This window comes from Gekko japonicus, unplaced genomic scaffold (genome assembly GCF_001447785.1).
Source record: "Gekko japonicus isolate JY-2015 unplaced genomic scaffold, Gekko_japonicus_V1.1 scaffold226, whole genome shotgun sequence".
NCBI classification, from domain to species: Eukaryota; Metazoa; Chordata; class Lepidosauria; order Squamata; family Gekkonidae; genus Gekko; species Gekko japonicus.
In genome coordinates this window covers 986,252-1,003,987 of record NW_015169178.1, presented here as the reverse complement: position 1 = coordinate 1,003,987, position 17,736 = coordinate 986,252, and the positions used below count along the sequence as shown (strand labels likewise).

Below are 17,736 nucleotides of genomic sequence, written 5' to 3'. Positions count from 1 at the left end.
CAATGTTCGTAGGTGATAGGGAAGACAACATATATTCACTTTAATTGCACGCGCCGTCACTGCCCGGTGTAGACGTCTTCTGGCTGGCTCCGTCATTAGATAAATAGGTACCACTTTGGTGGGAAGGGAACAGCGTTCCGTGCGCCTTGGTGTTTAGTCATGCCGGCCACATGACCACGGAAGCGTCTTCGGACAGCGCTGGCTCTTCGGCTTTGAAATGCAACCCTAGAGTCGGATTCGACTGGCTTTCGAGCGATGGAACGTTTACCTTTACCTCACACTAACTCAGCTCACAGGGAACACTGCTGCTAACCTGCATCCTTTTAGAGCCACCGTAAGCAGGCTGTGGTGGATTTGGGAGAGCGGCGGAGTCACGTCAGTCCATTTCTTGCGGTTTGTTCTTGGTCGTAATAGAATTAGTATATTAAACATGACCTCTTTTCTCTCTGTCCTTCTCTGGTTTGATGTGTCTCCCCCCACTGTTTATTTCTTTCTCTCCCACAGCTACTTCAGGACGGGACGGTGGGAAAATCCCAGACGCTTAGTGGCATAAAGGTGAGCGGGCCTAGTTACTCCTACCGAAGGGAGGGGCTGTGGTTCGGACCCAGTTTGGCATAGCGTTTAGGAGCCCAGACTCTGATCTGGGAAAACTGGGGCTGAGTCCCCGCTCCTCCTCCACATGCAGCTGTTGGTGTGACCTTGGGTCAGCCACAAGTTCTCTCAGAGCTGTTCTCAAGGGCAGTCCTCAAAGGAGCTCTCTCAGCCCCGCCTACCTCACAGGGTGTCTGTGGTGGGGAGGGGAAGGGGAAGGAGCTTGTAAGCCACTCTGAGACTCCTTCGGGTAGTGGAGGGCAGGGTATGAATCCAGTCTCCTCTTCTAATCTGGGAGAACCAGGTTTGATTCCCCACCTCTCCACTTGCACCTGGCTGGATGACCTTGGGCAAGCCGTAGCTCTGATAAGAGCTGTTCTTGAAAAAGAGCAGTTTCTGTCAAGAGCTCTCTCAGCCCCACCGACCTCTCAGGGTGTCTGTTGTGGGGAGGGGAAGGGGAAGGAGTTTGTAAGCCGCTCTGAGACTCCTTCGGGCAGTGAAGGGCGGGGTATAAATCCAGTCTCTTCTTCTTCTTCTACCTCACAGGGTGTCTGTTGTGGGGAGGGGAAGGGGAAGGAGCTTGTAAGCCGCTCTGAGACTCCTTCGGGCAGTGAAGGGCGGGGTATAAATCCAATCTCCTCTTCTGCTGCCGCTCTTCAAAAGGCAAGGAGAGTCGGGGGGAGCCCACGTCAGTGGGTGCAGCGTGGGGTGCAGCGGGCCATGGACCCAGGGGGGCAGTGGCAGATGTGCCCTCCCCTGGATAGCCCAGGCTGGCCTGATCTCGGAAGCTAAACAGGGTTGGCCTTGGCTAGTGTTTGGAAGGGCGGCCTCCAAGGAAGACCAGTGTCGCGATGCAGAGACAGGCAGCGGCAAAGCACCTCTGAAACGTCTCTTGCCTTAAAAACAAGTCGCGTTCGCCACCTAGTGGTGCATAACCCTAAAGAGCCGAGAACTTTTGGCTGCCAGACAATCTTAGGATCTCCGGGCTAGACACCACACAATGCCATGCGATAATTATTATAGCGGCAGATATATTTGTTGAGTTGGGGGTGTTGGTGGGGGCAGAGGCTCAGGGCTCGGAACGGCGAGCAAGGCTGACCCGGAAGAGCTTTATTGTGGTCAGGGAGGATCACCGTTTCGGAGGGATGATCACATGCCTGACTCTGTCCTGTTGTGCTTGAAAATCGAACTTGCTAATCTGGATAGGTCCTTTTTTGTAGCCGTTTTCTCCTTGGCCAGCTAATCACCACGTGGCCAGAAGAACGTAAGAGGCCTGATGGATCAGACCAGTGAGGGTCCATCTAGTCCAGTGTCCTGTCTCCCACAGTGGCCAACCAGTTCCTTTGGATGGTCAACAACAGGGCAGAGAGGCACAGGCCTTGGTAAAAACGTAAGAAGAGCCGTGCTGGATCAGGCCAGTGGTCTGTCCAGTCCAGCATCCTGTCTCACACATGGGCCAACCAGTTCCTCTGGAGGGCCAACAACAGGGCAGAGAGGTCGAGGCCTTCATAAGAACCTCAGAAGAGCCGTGCTGGATCAGACCAGTGGTCCTTGGTGCCGGGCAGGGGGACAGTGGGAGGACTTCTAGTGTCCTGGCCCCACTGGTGGACCTCCTGATGGCACCCGGTATTTTTGGCCACTGTGTGACACAGAGTGTTGGACTGGAAGGGCCATTGGCCTGATCCAACATGGGCTTCTCTTATGTTCTTATGTCTATCTAGCCTCGCATCCTGTCTCACACCGTGGCCAACCAGTTCCACTGTCCCGTCTATCTTCTCCAGGGTTCAGGGCCTTAAGGAGCTACCCAAGGGCCCAGAATGAATGTGGGCAGAGGTTCAGCTCTCTGAATCTTTCTCCCGGTGCCTGGACGAAACTGCTGCTGAAGGCTGATGGCCGCCGACACCATAGAGTTGAGTCTCTTGGGAGCACCTCCTAACAATTCCCCACTGTGCTTTCCCTCTAGACGGTACGTTTCCTGCAGAGCTGCCACCTAGAGGTGGGGATGAAGAACAACAAGGAGTGGGAACTGACCCCTGCGATTGTCGCCCGCCATTTCCTCAAAAACGTGAGCCTTGCCATACTCTGTTTTACTTCATACCTACTTTTAGATTTGGGGAGGGGCCGTGGCTCAGTGGAAGGGCCTCTGCTTGGCACGCAGAAGATCTCAGGTTCAATCCCCAGCATCTCCAGTTAAAAGGGACCAGGCAGGAGATGAAGGGAAAGACCTCCGCCCGAGACCCTGGAGGGCTTCAAAGAGGGGCTGTGGCTCAGTGGAAGAGCATCTGCTCAGCATGCAGAAGGTCCCAGGTTCAATCCCTGGCATCTCCATTTAAAAAGGACCAGGCAAGAGGTGATGGGAAAGACCTCCGCCTGAGACCCTGGAGAGCTGTAAAGAGGGGCTGTGGCTCAGCGGCAGAGCCTCTGCTTGGCATGCAGGAGGTCCCAGGTTCAGTCCCCGGCATCTCCAGTTAAAAAGGACCAGGCAGGAGGTGATGTGGAAGACTTCCGCCTGAGACCCTGGAGAGCTGTAAAGAGGGGCTGTGGCTCAGCGGCAGAGCCTCTGCTTGGCATGCAGGAGGTCCCGGGTTCAATCCCCGGCATCTCCAGTTAAAAAGGACCAGGCAGGAGGTGAAGGGAAAGACCTCCGCCTGAGACCCTGGAGAGCTGTAAAGAGGGGCCGTGGCTCAGTGGAAGAGGCTCTGCTTGGCATGCAGAAGGTCTCAGGTTCAATCCCCGGCAGCATCTCCAGTTTAAAGGACCAGGCAGGAGGTGATGGGAAAGACCTCTGCCTGAGACCCTGGAGAGCTGCAAAGAGGGACTATGGCATGCAGGAGGTCCCAGGTTCAATCCCCGGCATCTCCACTTAAAAAGGACCAGGCAGGAGGTGATGGAGGTGATGGGAAAGACCTCCGCCTGAGACCCTGGAGAGCTGTAAAGAGGGGCTGTGGCTCAGCGGCAGAGCCTCTGCTTGGCATGCAGGAGGTCCCAGGTTCAATGCCCAGAATCTCCAGTTAAAAAGAACCAGGCAGGAGGTGATGGGAAAGACCTCCGCCTGAGACCCTGGAGAGCTGTAAAGTGGGGCTGTGGCTCAGTGGCAGAGCATCTGCTTGGCATGCAGGAGGTCCCAGGTTCAATCCCCGGCGTCTCCAGTTAAAAAGGACCAGGCAGTAGGTGGTGGGCAAGACCTCTGCCTGAGACCTTGGAGAGCTGTAAAGAGGCACTGTGGCTCAGTGGTAGAGCATCTGCTTGGCATGCAGGAGGTCCCAGGTTCAATCCCCGGCATCTCCACTTAAAAAGGACCTGGCAGGAGGTGGTGGGAAAGGCCTCCGCCTGAGACCCTGGATGGCCTCATTTTGGGTTTTCTCTTCAGCCTCTTCTGAGGAACCCTGAGCTTTCTGGTTCCAGACGGTGGCCATTTTGGTCGGCTGTAGAACAACGAGATTTGAGTCCGGTTATAAGTTATTCCGAAGTTGCTGGGAATTAGAGATATCCTTTTGGAAGGTGAATGAATAAGTGGAAGCAGAACTGATATTTGTATGAAAAAGAAATATCGAAACGAAACGGTTACTCTGGGGACGTTCGTCCTTCTTCATGACAACTTGTATGTTCTTCTCATGAAGCCTGGATTGAGAAAAAAAAAAGAATAAGATTAAACATCATGGAGTGATTATTCTGTAGTGTTCATACAATCATTTGTATTTATATTGGTTGCACTGTTGCCGTATTTCTGTATGTGATACGATTGCCATACTGCTACCCCTCTGTGTCTGCTAACTCTTAACCCCTTGAGCCACCGCAGCTCCAGAGATCTATACAGGGGCATTACAATATCAGCCATTTTGCTTTCAGTCCCTTTCGTGACAATCGCTGACCTAACAGCTTCTTGTGTCCTGCTGTTTGCAGCTCAGGGTCGCGATGCCACCGTACGCCGTGAAGCTGCCGGACGAGCCCATTACCCAGTTTGGCGAATACTGGTGTGAAGTCACGGTAAGGACTCTGCCCTCCGCATGAGCTGCAGGGTTAAGATTTCTCCTAGGTCCCATACAAAACTGCTGCAGTATCTTCATACCCGAGCGCAGCGCTCAGTAGCCTCAGAGCCAGCAGTGGTGTCGTGGTTAAGTGCGCGGACTCTAATCTGGGAGAACCGGGTTTGATTCCCCCACTCCTCCACTTGTACCTGCAGGTGTGACCTTGGGTCAGTCACAAGCAATGTTCCCTCTAAGCTATGGAGCCCTGTGAGCAAAAATTCTACTTTGTGAGCTATTGGCATTAAAGTTGTGAGCAGGAGATTTGGCTGCTGCATAAATTAGTTTGTTCTGGAGCCCTCCTTCCTGAGCTAAGACAAAAATGTGGGAGCCAGAGGCTAAAAAACTGTGAGCTGGCTCACACTAACTCAGCTTAGAGGGAACACTGGTCACAAGTTCTCTCAGCGCTGTTCTTAAAAAGAGAGCCGTTTCTGTCAGAGCTGTTCTCAGCCCCACCTACCTCACAGGGTGTCTGTTATGGGGAGGGGAAGGGAAAGGAGTTTGTAAGCCGCTCTGAGACTCCTTCGGGTAGTGAAGGGCAGGGTATAAATCCAATATCTTCTTCTTCTAGCCTGCGGGGATTGATTCCGTGCACGGTGCCGCGGACGCATGTCCAATCTCGTGATTTAATCAGACTTTGGTCATGGGATAAATCAAGAGAGGTAGCCGCGTTAGTTTGTCTGCAGCAGATGGAAAGAGCGAGAGTCGCAGGATCGTAGAATCCCAACCAGTGTTCCCTCTAAGCTGAGTTACTGTGAGCCGGCTCACAATTTTTTAGCCTCCAGCTCACACATTTTTGTCTCAGCTCAGGAAGGGTGGCTCCAGAGCAAACTAATTGATGCAGCAGCCAAATTGCCCGCTCACAACTTTAATGCAAGGAGCACACAAAGTAGAATTCTTGCACCCAAGATTCCATAGCTTAGAGAGAATATTGAAAGGGGGTCCTACAGGCCATCTAGTCCAACCCCCTGCTCAGTGCAGGACCAGCCTAGAGCAGTGATGGCGAACCTTTTAGAGACCGAGTGCCCAAACTGTGACCCAAAACCCACTTATTTATCGCAAAGTGCCAACACGGCCATTTAACTTGAATACCGAGGTTTTACTTTAGAAAAAACAACTCACACATTAAGTTAAGATGATTCAAACAAAGTAAGGAGAGCAATCCCAAATGCTTTCATTGACTTAAAATTATTTGGCAGAGAATTCGACACTTTAATGATGGTCTGGGCCTGGCTGGGGCGATGGCATGTGTGCCCACAGAGAGGGCTCTGAGGGCCACCTCTGGCACCCGTGCCATAGGTTCGCCACCACTGGCCTAGAGCATCCCTGACAAGGGTTTGTCCAGCCACTGCTTCAAGGGAGCTCACCACCTCCCTAGGCGGCTGATTCCACTGTTGAACAACTCCTGTCAAAAAGTTTTTCCTAAGATCCAGCCGGTACCTTCCTTCTCTTCATTTAAACCGATGATTGCGAGTCCTATATCCTCTGCTGCCGACAGGAACAGCTCCCTGCCCTCCTCCAAGGGACAGCCCTTCCGATACTTCAAGAGAGCCATCCTGTCCCCCCTCAAACCTCCTCTTCTCCAAACTGACCATTCCCAAGTCCCCCAGTCCAGGAACACCTTCAAGACTGACCAGATTTATTTAGCTGAAGGGGGGGTCGTATCCCAAATAACCGTTATTATCAGAATCTGTTGTGTTTTTAAGGCTCACTATGGGGTCGTGCTGCTGGGCGTGCTGGGAGCGGTTTAAATTGCTCCGCCCTGATGCGGTCTTTTTAAACCTGGACTCGCCTCCTTGCTGTCGTTTTTTTCTCTCTCGCAGTTTGGGCATGCGCACTGCTGTAATGCTTCCCTTTAAACTTTAAAGGAACGCTTCCCTTTAAACTTTAAAGGAACACTTCCCTTTAAACGTTTACGTCCGAAAATGGCCTCCGTGAGATCCCGAACTCGTCTAAAGGCTAAAACTAGGCACCATTTAAACATTAAGAACATAAGAGACGCCAATGTTGGATCAGGCCAAAGGCCCATCCAGTCCAACACTCTGTATCACACAGTGGCCAGAAATACCAGTGCCATCAGGAGGGCCAGCAGTGGGGCCAGGACATTAGAAGCCCTCCCACTGTTGACCCCCCCCCCCAAGCACCAAGATGACAGAGCATCACTTTCTCCAGAGTCCCTATCTATACCTTGTGGCTAATAGCCACTGATGGACCTCTGCTCCATATGCTTATCTAATTCCCTTTTGAAGCCATTGTTTTTAATAACCGTATGGCGGACCTCCGCCCAGGGCTTTTTTTGTAGAAAAAGCCCAGCAGGAACTCATTAGCATAATAGGCCACACCCAATAGCATAAACTCATTAGCCTATTAGGCCCCACCCCAATAGGGCAGCTCATTAGCATATTAGGCCACACCCCCATGTCACCAGAACTGTGGTCATCCAGCCACACCCACCTTTTGCTTCTTATTCTGTTTACCTTGTTTGTTGTCAAAACCCAGGGCTTCTTTTGTAGCAGGAACTCCTTTGCATGTTAGGCCACACACCCCTAATGTAGCCAATCCTAATGAGTTTCTGCTGTTGGGTGTGACCTATCATGCTAATGAGTTCCTGATGGACGTGGCCAACTTGGGAGCCAGCCGGAACTCCGTTCCTGTGCGTTCCTGCCCAAAAATAGCCCTGGCGGACCTCCGCCTATGCGCACACTGCCAATGCTTTTAAAAAAATGGTGGGTGAAAAGCGGAAGCCTCGGGCAGCTTTCAAGCGGGGAGGGGGCTTAAGCCGGAAGTGGCTCGACACCACAGGAGCGATCACACGGGGGAAATGCGGCTGGAACCGGAGAATCAGGAAAACATCACTTGTGGACCTGGTATCAAAATACTCCGGTTTAAAGGGGATTCGAGACAGAAAGCGACGGCTGGGGACGGGCGGCAGATGTTGACCGTGTGATCGCGCAGATAAAATCTGTTTCTGAGGCGGGCCGAAAGCGGACTAAACGGCCCGTCTGAACACACCCTATCTATCATTTGGAAGTTTTAGTTGAGGTCGCTATACATATGCTATTTGATTTTTTTTTTCTTGCTTGGTCTTCCGCCGTTATAGGCTGTACTTATTAGTGTGTGAAAATTTTAATTAAAACATTATTTTAAAAAAAATTGACCAAGTTCGTGGGAGGGTAGGACCGTTTGTGAGTCAGTGCTCACTTCTTCAGATACCTGAAGATACCTGAAGAAGTGAGCCGTGACCAACGCTCCCTCTAAGCTATGGAGTCCTGTGAGCAAAAATTCTCTCTTGTGAGTTGCTGGCGTGAAAGTTGTGAACCAGCGATTTGGCTGCTGCATAGATTAGTTTGCTCTGGAGCCCTCCTCCCTGAGCCGAGACAAAAATGTGTGAGCCGGAGGCTAAAAAGCTGTGGGCTAGCTCACACTCACTCAGCTTAGAGGGAACACTGGCCATGACTCACGAAAGCTCCTCCCCTGCCACAAATTGTTGTTAAGTCTTTAAGGCGCTGCCGGACTCTTACTCTTTTCTATTGTCCACGGGAGTCTGGGCTGTTTGATTTACTGAAAACATATATGAATCGCTTTTCCACCTTGCGGGACTCAAGGTGGCTTACGTCGCGTCGGTCCCGGCAGGCCAGCGTCGGGGCCCCCGTGGACCAGAGGTCACCTTTGCTGCGGAGGCCTAGACCGCCATCTTGGGTTCCGGTCCCATCTCCGCTCCCCCCCCCCCTTGTGCCTTACAGGTCAACGGTCTCGACACCGTCCGGGTCCCCATGTCGGTGGTGAACTTCATGCTGCCCAAGACGAGGCGGTATAAGCACTGGCTGGCCAAGCAAGAGGCCTTGCAAGCGTCCCCCACCACACCGTGACACCGGATGTCCTCCGTGGCCCCAAGGAGGATTATGGGTGGGGAAACTCTCGAGCGCAGAAGCGGTCTGCTCCAGGCCGTCTGTTTTCACAGCTCGTAGAGTGGAGCCCGTCGTCTCCAGGAGTCCCGGAAACAAACCCGGAACGTTTGTAGAGGCTTCGAGTGTGGTGGGAGTGGACGGGGAGGGGGGGGGCGTGAGACTCTCTTCAATCCAGCTTTCCTCTCTCTGCCAAGAGGATCTTCTCTCTCGGGTGGGACTGTCAAGGCAGCGCTCCGGGTAAGACCATTAAACCAGTTCATGCCTTTCCCAGAGAACAGAAGTCCGGGCCAGTTGTGAAGAATAATAAAAATATTTCTGCCACCCCTTCAACTCTTGCCTGTGGTAAACTGGGGTTATTTTCACACTGGGCCGTGGCTCAGTGGAAGAGCTTCTGCTTCGTATGCAGAAGGTCCCGGGTTTAGTCCCCGGCATCTCCAGTTAAAAAGGACCAGGCAGGAGGGGATGGGAAAGACCTCTGCCTGAGGCCCTGGAGAGCTGTGAAGACGGGCTGTGGCTCAGTGGAAGAGCCTCTGCTTGGCATGCAGGAGGTCCCAGGTTCAATCCCCGGCATCTCCAGTTAAAAAGGACCAGGCAGGAGGGGATGGGAAAGACCTCCGCCTGAGACCCTAGAGAGCTGTAAAGAGGGGCTGTGGCTCAGTGGCAGAGCCTCTGCTTGGTATGCAGGAGGTCCCAGGTTCAATCCCCGGCATCTCTAGTTAAAAAGGACCAGGCAGGAGGGGATGGGAAAGACCTCTGCCTGAGGCCCTGGAGAGCTGTAAAGAGGGGCTGTGGCTCAGTGGCAGAGCCTCTGCTTGGCATGGAGAAGGTCCCAGGTTCAGTCCCCGGCATCTCCAGTTTGAAAGGACCAGGTGATGTGAAAGACCTCTCCCTGCAACCCCCAGAGCGGCTGCCAGTCTGAGTAGACAATACTGACCTTGATGGACCGAGGGTCTGATTCAGTATAAGGCAGCTTTGTGTTTTGGTCAGGGGCCTTGGCTCAGTGGCAGAGCCTCTGCTTGGCAGGCAGAAGGTCCCAGGTTCAGTCCCCAGCATCTCCAGTTGGAAGGACTGGGCAGTAGGTGATGGGAAAGAGGAAGAAGAGATTGGATTTATACCCGGCCCTTCACTACCCGAAGGAGTCTCAGTGCAGCTTACAAACTCCTTTCCCTCCCCCTCCCCATAACAAACACCCTGTGAGGTAGGTGGGGCTGAGAGAGCTCTTTCGAGGACTGCTGGTGAATGAACAGCTCCAAGAGAACTTGTGACTGACCCAAGGTCACACCAGCAGCTGCCTGTGGAGGCGTGGGGACTCGAACCCGGTTCTCCCAGATTAGAGTCCCGTGCTCCTAACTGCCACAACAAACTGGCTCCACCTGAGACTGTTCACCGTGATTTAACAGATTGAAATTAAATCAGAAGAGTTTTCGGCTGAACATGAGGAAGAACTTCCTGACAGTTAGCGCGGTTCCTCAGTGGAACAGGCTTCCTCGGGAGGAGGTGGTGGGCTCTCCTTGGGAGGTTTTTAAAAGCAGAGGCTCGATGGCCATCTGACAGCCATGCAGATTCTGTGAACTTGGGCGGATTCCGAAAAGGGATGGCAGGAAGGGTTGCCTCAGTGCTTAGTTCTCGTGGCCCTTTCTGACACGCCCGGGGAAATGCTGATGCCCAGGGACCAAGGCTCCCTCTAAGCTGTGGAATCCTGTGAGCAAAAATTCTACTTGGTGAACTCCTGGCATTAAAGTTGTGAGTGAGCAATTTGGCTACTACCAGGGCTTTTTTTGTAGAAAAAGCCCAGCAGGAACTCATTAGCATAATAGGCCACGCCCAACAGCAGAAAATCATTAGCATAATAGGCCACACCCCTGACAGCACAGCTCATTAGCATATTAGGCCACACCCCACATGTTACCAGAAGTGTGCTCATCCAGCCACACCCACCTTTTGCTTCATATTACGTTTATCTTGTTTGTTGTCAAACCAGAGCTCTTTTTGTAGCGGGAACTTCTTTGCATGTTAGGCCACATACCCCTAATGTAGCCAATCCTAATGAGTTTCTGCTGTTGGGTGTGGCCTATTATGCTAATGAGTTCCTGTTGGGCGTGGCCAACTCAGGAGCCAGCCGGAACTCCGTTCCTGTGCGTTCCTGCCCAAAAATAGCCCTGGCTACTACATAAAATTAGTTTGCTCTGGATTCCTCCTTCCTGAGCTGAGACAAAAACCTGTGAGCCGGAGGCTAAAAAACTCTGTGCTAGCTCACACTCACTCAGCTTAGAGGGAACACTGCCAGGGACCCTGGAGGGTTTTTTTTACCTTTGTCTGGAGACAGAGCAGATATCACTGGTGGAGCCGGGGGTCCCAAAGAGAAGGCCGCCCTCCACTGGTCTCCTTTGCCACCACTTCATCCAGCCTGGCTCTGCTGACAACCACAATTCGGCTGCTTCCTGCATCAGGCAAGTCTCTACCCCTCGATCACTCTGGATGCGGAAGAATGACCTCCTCTCAGGGGAGAAACGGTGACCCGCACAGAAATATGAGGAAGGGTATTCTTACACATCGTAAAGGTCAGCCTTTTGGGTTATAAGACAGGGATGTACCTCCCGCTCCAAGGAAACGTCAGCTATCAGAAGTGTATCGGAAGCCTGCCTAGAGCGCATCCGTGTCTGTCGTGACAGATGACCACAGTAACTCCTTGTGATCTGTGGCAGTTGCGAAATTCTGCTTTCACGCTGCAGAATTTTGACACGGCTAGCCGCACGCCGTAGGAAGATTTCAGGCTGATGCGCGTGTACCCTGGACACAGGTCGCCAATCCGTGCCGTTGCTGAAGGCTTGTGAGGTTTGGCGTAGTGGTTAAGTGTGCGGACTCTAATCTGGGATAACCGGCCCTGATTCCCCACTCCTCCACTTGCACCTGCTGGATGACCTTGGGCAAGCCGTAGTTCTGATAAGAGCTGTCCTTGAAAAAGAGCAGTTTCTGTTAGAGCTCTCTCGGCCCTACCTACCTCACGGGGTGTGTGTTGTGGGTAGCGTTGGGTAGTAAAGGGCGGGGTATAAATCCAATCTCTTCCTCTTCTTCAAAGATGGTTCTTGCAGAACACCTTATGGTTAACCCTTCTGCACGTGAAGAAGAAGAGGAGGTTGGATTTATACCCAGCCCTTTGCTACCTGAAGGCGTCTCAGAGCGGCTTACAAACTCCTTTCCCTTCCCCTCCACACAACAGACACCCTGGGAGGTAGGTGGGGCTGAGAGAGCTCTGACAGAAACTGCTCTTTTTCAAGGACAGCTCTTATCAGAACTACGGCTTGCCCAAGGCCATCCAGCCAGGTGTAAGTGGAGGAGTGGGGAATCAAACCCGGTTCTCCCAGATTAGACAGCAGACACCCTGTGAAGTAGGTGGGGCTGAGAGAGCTCTTTCGAGGACTGCTCATGAGAGAACAGCTCTAAGGAGGAGGAGAAGATTGGATTTATACCCCGCCCTTCACTCAGGGTCTCGGAGCAGCTTACAACCTCCTTCCCCTCCCCACAGCAGACACCTTGTGAGGTAGGCAGGGCTGAGAGAGCTCTTCTGAGAACTGCTCGTGAGAGAACAGCTCGGAGAGAACTTGTGACTGACCCAAGGTCACCCAGCAGCTGCACGTGGAGAAGGAGTGGGGAATCAAACCTGGTTCTCCCAGGTCAGAGTCCGTACTCCTAACTGCTACCCCAAACTGGCTCTCGAACTGTGAACGTCAGTCCTTGCCAAAGCGGCGCCATAGCCACGCAAAGCACTCGGCTCACGCTCGGCCTCAAGGAAACTGCACAGCCATGCGTCGGAGGACACCTGAGGGACAGCCCGGGGACCGGCACCCCGCCTGAGGCGTCTCCCGTCTTCCGAAGTCCCTTATTATGCAGCGTTGGCCTTCAGCATTAACAATGCCATCTAATGGCACGCTGGCATAATTCACGTCTCGCGACTGCCGCCTGGCCTGGCGTATCTTGCCGTCGGAGCCAGCCCTTCAAATGATTGATGCGCCTCCTTTCACCAACAGGGGAGGAAAAAACCCTTCCCGAGAGGAAACTTGAGATTTCTCGACTCGAGACTTCGCGGCGATGAAGAGGTCTTCGGCGGAAGGAGAGGCGCCCCTGCCCCACCCGGCGTCCCCCCCCCCCCCCCCCGCCCGCCCGCGGTCGGATAGCAGGAAAGGTTCTGTTTTAAAAGCAAAATGTGAAAAGCTGCCAAAAGTGTCATTAAGTCTCTACGTGACGAGATCTGGGCGTGGGAAGCAGAAGGGGAGACTCTCTCTCCTCGGAAGAGGGCATGAATATTCACGAGCGCGCTCGGGCGGGTGCCGCAAGAGGCCCATCACTTATCGCAAGGGCTGACGTCCCAACTTGTCAAGGTGACTCCTGAGATAATGTCGGAGGACGATCCAGCCAGGAGCTGCCGAGACATCGGGAGCTGGTGGCAGAGGAAGGTGTGCCCTCTTCCGTAGAGTTGAGGTTCCCGAGGTGGGACCGCCGTCCGGGGCAAGGTGGCTTTGGGTAGTTACAGGATTGGGCAGAGTCAGAGGATCTTAAAAGCTGCAGTCTTGTCATGTCTTGGGAGCTACTCAAGGTCAGCCCTGCTTGGTATTTGGGTGGGAGACCACCAAGGAAGGCCAGGGTTGCTACGCAGAGGCAGGCAGTGTCAAACCACCTCTGAACCTCTCTTGCCTTGACCTCAATGGCCCAGGCTGCCCTGACTTCATCAGATCTTGGAAGCTAAGCAGGGTCGGTCCTGGTTAGTACTTGGATGGGGGACCACCAAGGAAACCCAGGGTTGCTACGCAGAGGCAGGCAGTGTCAAACCGCCTCTGTTCATCTCCTGCCTTGAGCTGCAGGGCCCAGGCTATCTGACTTCATCAGATCTTGGAAGCTAAGCAGGGTCGGTCCTGGTTAGTATTTGGGTGGGAGACCACCAAGGAAGCTAGGGTTGCTACGCAGAGGCAGGCAGTGTCAAACCACCTCTGTTCATCTCCTGCCTTGAGCTGGAGGGCCCGGGCTACCTGACCTCATCAGATCTTGGAAGCTAAGCAGGGTCGGTCCTGGTTAGTACTTGTATGGGAGACCACCAATGAGGTCCAGGGTTGCTATGCAGAGGAAGGCAATGGCAAGCCACCTCTGAACCTCTCTTGCCTTGACCTCAATGGCCCAGGCTGCCCTGATCTCATCAGATCTCAGAAGCTAAGCAGGGTCGTTCCTGGTTAGTACTTGGATGAGAGACTACCAAGGAAACCCAGGGTTGCTACGCAGAGGCAGGCAGTGTCAAACCGCCTCTGTTCATCTCCTTTCTTGAGCTGCAGGGCCCAGGCTACCTGACCTCATCAGAACTTGGAAGCTAAGCAGGGTCGGTCCCGGTTAGTACTTGGATGGGAGGCCACCAATGAGGTCCAGGGTTGCTACGCAGAGGCAGGCAATGGCAAACCCACCTCTGAACTTTTCTTGCATTGAACTGGACGGCCCAGGATGGCCCTATCTTGTCAGATCACCCCTGAATAATGAGATGGAGCTAGGCTGGCCCATTCAGGTCCAGTCTGGCCACACACGCCGGTTCCCCATAAATATCTGCAGGGCCGTGTGACCTTTTCCCCTTGAACTCCACTAGGTGGCAGCGCAGAACGACACCTCTTCGATCCTCCCTGCCCTTCACCCGGCCTTTTCACATTTCATTTATTTGCCTCATTTTTTCCACCCGCCTTTCTCTTCGGTGGGGGACCCAAAGTGGCTCACCCCCTCCTCGCCTCCATTTTATCCTCACAACAACCCTGTCAGGCAGATGCAAAAGAAATATTGGCTCTTACTACCACATCTGGTGGAGGTGCGAAAAACCGGTAACATTTTGGAAAGGCATAAAACAACTAATTGTAGAAATAGTAGAAATAGAGTTACCGTTGGAATCAGAAATATTCTCGTTGGATATGTTACCAGACAGGATAAACTATAATGATACACGTTTGATATTATATATCCTTACAATTGCTAGAATACTTATAGCAAAATGTTGGAAGCCTGATAAAATACCAAACAAGAGAAGAGTTAATTACAAAAATTATGGAATTAAAAGAAATGGACAAAGTAGATATGATACTTCCGGGAAAGCATGAAAGTGTGTTTAATAAAAGATGGCAAAAAGTAGATAGATGGTTGGAAATGTTTAGATAAGAAACTCCAAAATATGATGTAAATGAATATACGTCTGTATTTATTTATTTTTTATGGTATGAAAAAACTAAAATAAAATATCTAAAAAAAACCCCACCCTGTGAGGCAGGTTAGGCTGAGAGCGTGTGACCGGCCCGAGGTCACCCAGCGAGCTTCCGTGGAAGAGTGAGGGTTCGCACCCGGGTCTCCCAGATCCTAGGCCAACACTCTTGACCACCTCACCACCCTTTGCCCACCGTGTGCTCTCCCCGTAGGACCGCTGCCAGAGGCTGATGGCAGTGTTCGGCCCACTAGGGTCGGGGTGCCGCTGTTTTGTGGTCCTTGGAGCACCACCAGCCGTAACTGCAGAACGTTTCTTAGCGATCCAGGGGCCAGGTAGACAAAGCAGGGGGGGTCATGTCCCCAATGCTCCCTCTAAACGGCGGAGTCTTGTGAGCAGGGGTCATTTCGTAGAAAAAGAGCTAGGGGAACTCATTAGCATAACTCATTAGCATATGCCACACCCCCTGACATCACCGGAAGTGTGTCATAAGGCCACACCCCCTGGCATCACCGGAAGTGTGTCATAAGGCCACACCCCCTGACATCACCGGAAGTGTGTCGTAAGGCCACACACTCCACCCCCAACAGTTCCGGCCGCCGGCGGGAGTGCAAGGAAGCCCCGTGAAGGCCCTCCCTGGCCCCAGGCAGGCAGGGGTGGGGAGAGGCAGGGAGGAAGCAACTTACCCTCCCTCTTCTCCTGCCTCCTCTGGCTGAATGAGGGCCGGAAGCGGGGCGGCCGGAAGCAGGGGGCGGGGCTTCGTCATGTGCCCCGCCCCCCGTACCTCACCCGGGGGAACTGCGATCCCCCGCGTTCCCCCCCAAAATGACCTCTGCTTGTGAGCAAAAATTCTACCTTGTTAACGACTGGCATTAAAATTGTGAGGCAGCAATTCGGCTGCTGCATAAATTAGTTCACTCTGGAGCCCTCCTTCCTGAGCTAGGGCAATAATATGTGAGCCAGAGGCTAAAAGAAGAAGAGATTAGATTGATACCCCACCCTTCACTACCCAAAGGGGTCTCAGAGCAGCTGACAGACTCCTTCCCCTCCCCACAACAGACACCCTGTGAGGCCGGCGGGGCCGAGAGAGCTCTTTTGAGGACTGCACCTGAGAGAACAGCTCTGCGAGAACTTGTGACTGACCCAAGGTCACACCAGCAACTGCACGTGGAGGAGCGGGGAATCAAACCCGGCTCTCCCAGATCAGAGCCCGCGCTCCTAACCACGACACCAAGCTGGCTCTCTCAAGAAGACTGCTGGGTAGATAAGAATGCCCTCAAGGGGCAGTGTTTTAAAAGGCTTCCTCCCGGATCCCAACTTCGGAGCAGATAGTCCGGTCCACAAAAAGAAGGCAGAGCTGTGTCCCGTCGTGGCCAGGCCGACTTTATTGGGTGCCGGAACGGAAGAGCTTCCAAATAATTCAAAGGATTCAATGTGAACACCCTGGACTGCTATATATATATATATAGTGAGTGCTTCCGTCTCCAAGCGGTCAGGGAAGCGACCTTTTCGAACAATGAAATCCAGGAAAGGGGGGGGGCAGAATGACGCAGAGGGGGTAGTACCGTCTTCCATCGAGGGCCAGAATCCGGCAGAGGCTCTTACAAGGGCTGGTTCATTTTCTCCATCATCTGGCGTTGGATTTTCGCAGGGAGGTCTGGATTGGTGAAGTAGTCTGAAACGATAATGGGCAGGGGTCATTTCCTGCAGGAGCGCACAGGAGCGGAGCTCCGGCAGTAAAGAGCCCAGGGGGCGGGCACATGAAACAAGCCCCACCCCCTGCTCCCAGCAGCCCTCAGTCAGAGCAAGAAGCAGCCAGGTAAGTTGCAGAGCCCCCCCCCCGGCCCCCCAGTCCAAAACAGTCCAGTGGCACCTTTAAGATCAAGGTTTATTCAGGTACCAGCTCTCCCTCCTCTGCGAGGACAGATCGGCACATTCCCCTCCCCCCAGTAGCTAGGAATCCAAAACAGTCCAGTGGAGCCTGAGCGTTGGGTGTCGACTTCTGACTCACTTCCGGTGATGCCAGGGGGTGTAGCCTATGCTAATGAGGTATGCTAATGAGTTATGCTAATGAGCTCCTGCACCTCTTTTTCTATGAAATGATCCCTGATAATGGGGGAGGAAGGAGGACGGTTGGGAAAGACGGTGCTGACTCGGGGGTAGGTCTCCTGCCGTGGACGCGGAAGGTCCCAAGTTAGATCCTGCACGTTCCTGCCCAGGAACTGAGAGCGCGGGGAGAGGCCCCCCTAACAGTCCCACCGACCAGAGAAGCTTGTCTGGTGGGAGCATGACAGCGGGCCTTTTCGGTGGTAGCCCCACAATTGCGGAACAGGCCCGTGGCTATGGTGGGGCTTTGGGGGGGGGGCTCTGCCCCCTCGTTTAAAGGCACGCCCCACAAGAATTTATCCTGGAAATGCTTTTTGCAATCATTTAAAAAACATTTTCCCCCAATATTTTTTTATTTTTAAAAACATAACATACATAGGGGGCGGGGATTCCTTTCCATTCGTGTCTTTAACAAACTTGGGCCTAATTTATCATACATTTATGTATTTCATCTTATGTCATTCAAAATATTCCTTGCAAATGTATCAAGTTTTTATTTTAGATATCCTTAACAAGTTTTGAATGACTATAGTTTGGTATAACGGTTTGGTATAACGGTTTGGTATAATGGTTAAGTGCACGGACTCTAATCTGGGAGAACAACGTTTGATTTCCCACTCCTCCACTTGCACCTGGCTGGATGACCTTGGGCAAGCCAGCTCTGTCAGAGCTGTCCTGGAAAAAGAGCAGTTTCTGTCAGAGCTCTTTCAGCCCCGCCTACCTCACAGGGTGTCTGTTGTGGGGAGGGGAAGGGAAAGGAGTTTGTAAGCCCCTCTGAGACACCTTTGGGTAGTGAAGGGCAGGGTATAAATCCAATCTCCTCCTCCTCCTCCTCCTCTTCTTCTTCTTCTTCTTCATCATTGTTTACTTAGTGTAGTCTTCAAAC

The 17,736-nt window shown here is 52.8% G+C and overlaps 1 protein-coding gene and 1 non-coding gene across 2 annotated transcripts in view; both read left to right on the top strand.

Moving 5' to 3' along the window:
* MRPL9 (mitochondrial ribosomal protein L9) overlaps positions 1–8,843 on the top strand; it is a 29,547-nt gene extending 20,704 nt beyond the window's left edge. The window contains exons 4-7 of the mRNA XM_015416028.1: positions 505–555; positions 2,555–2,656; positions 4,495–4,578; positions 8,360–8,843. Of these exons, the coding sequence (XP_015271514.1) occupies positions 505–555; positions 2,555–2,656; positions 4,495–4,578; positions 8,360–8,485 (363 nt within the window). The 3' untranslated portion in view covers positions 8,486–8,843. The remainder of the gene's footprint in view (positions 1–504; positions 556–2,554; positions 2,657–4,494; positions 4,579–8,359) is intronic.
* Positions 2,848–2,919, top strand: TRNAA-AGC. The gene has a single exon. It is a non-coding gene; the product is annotated as a tRNA-Ala (tRNA).
* Positions 8,844–17,736: the final 8,893 nt, after the last annotated feature.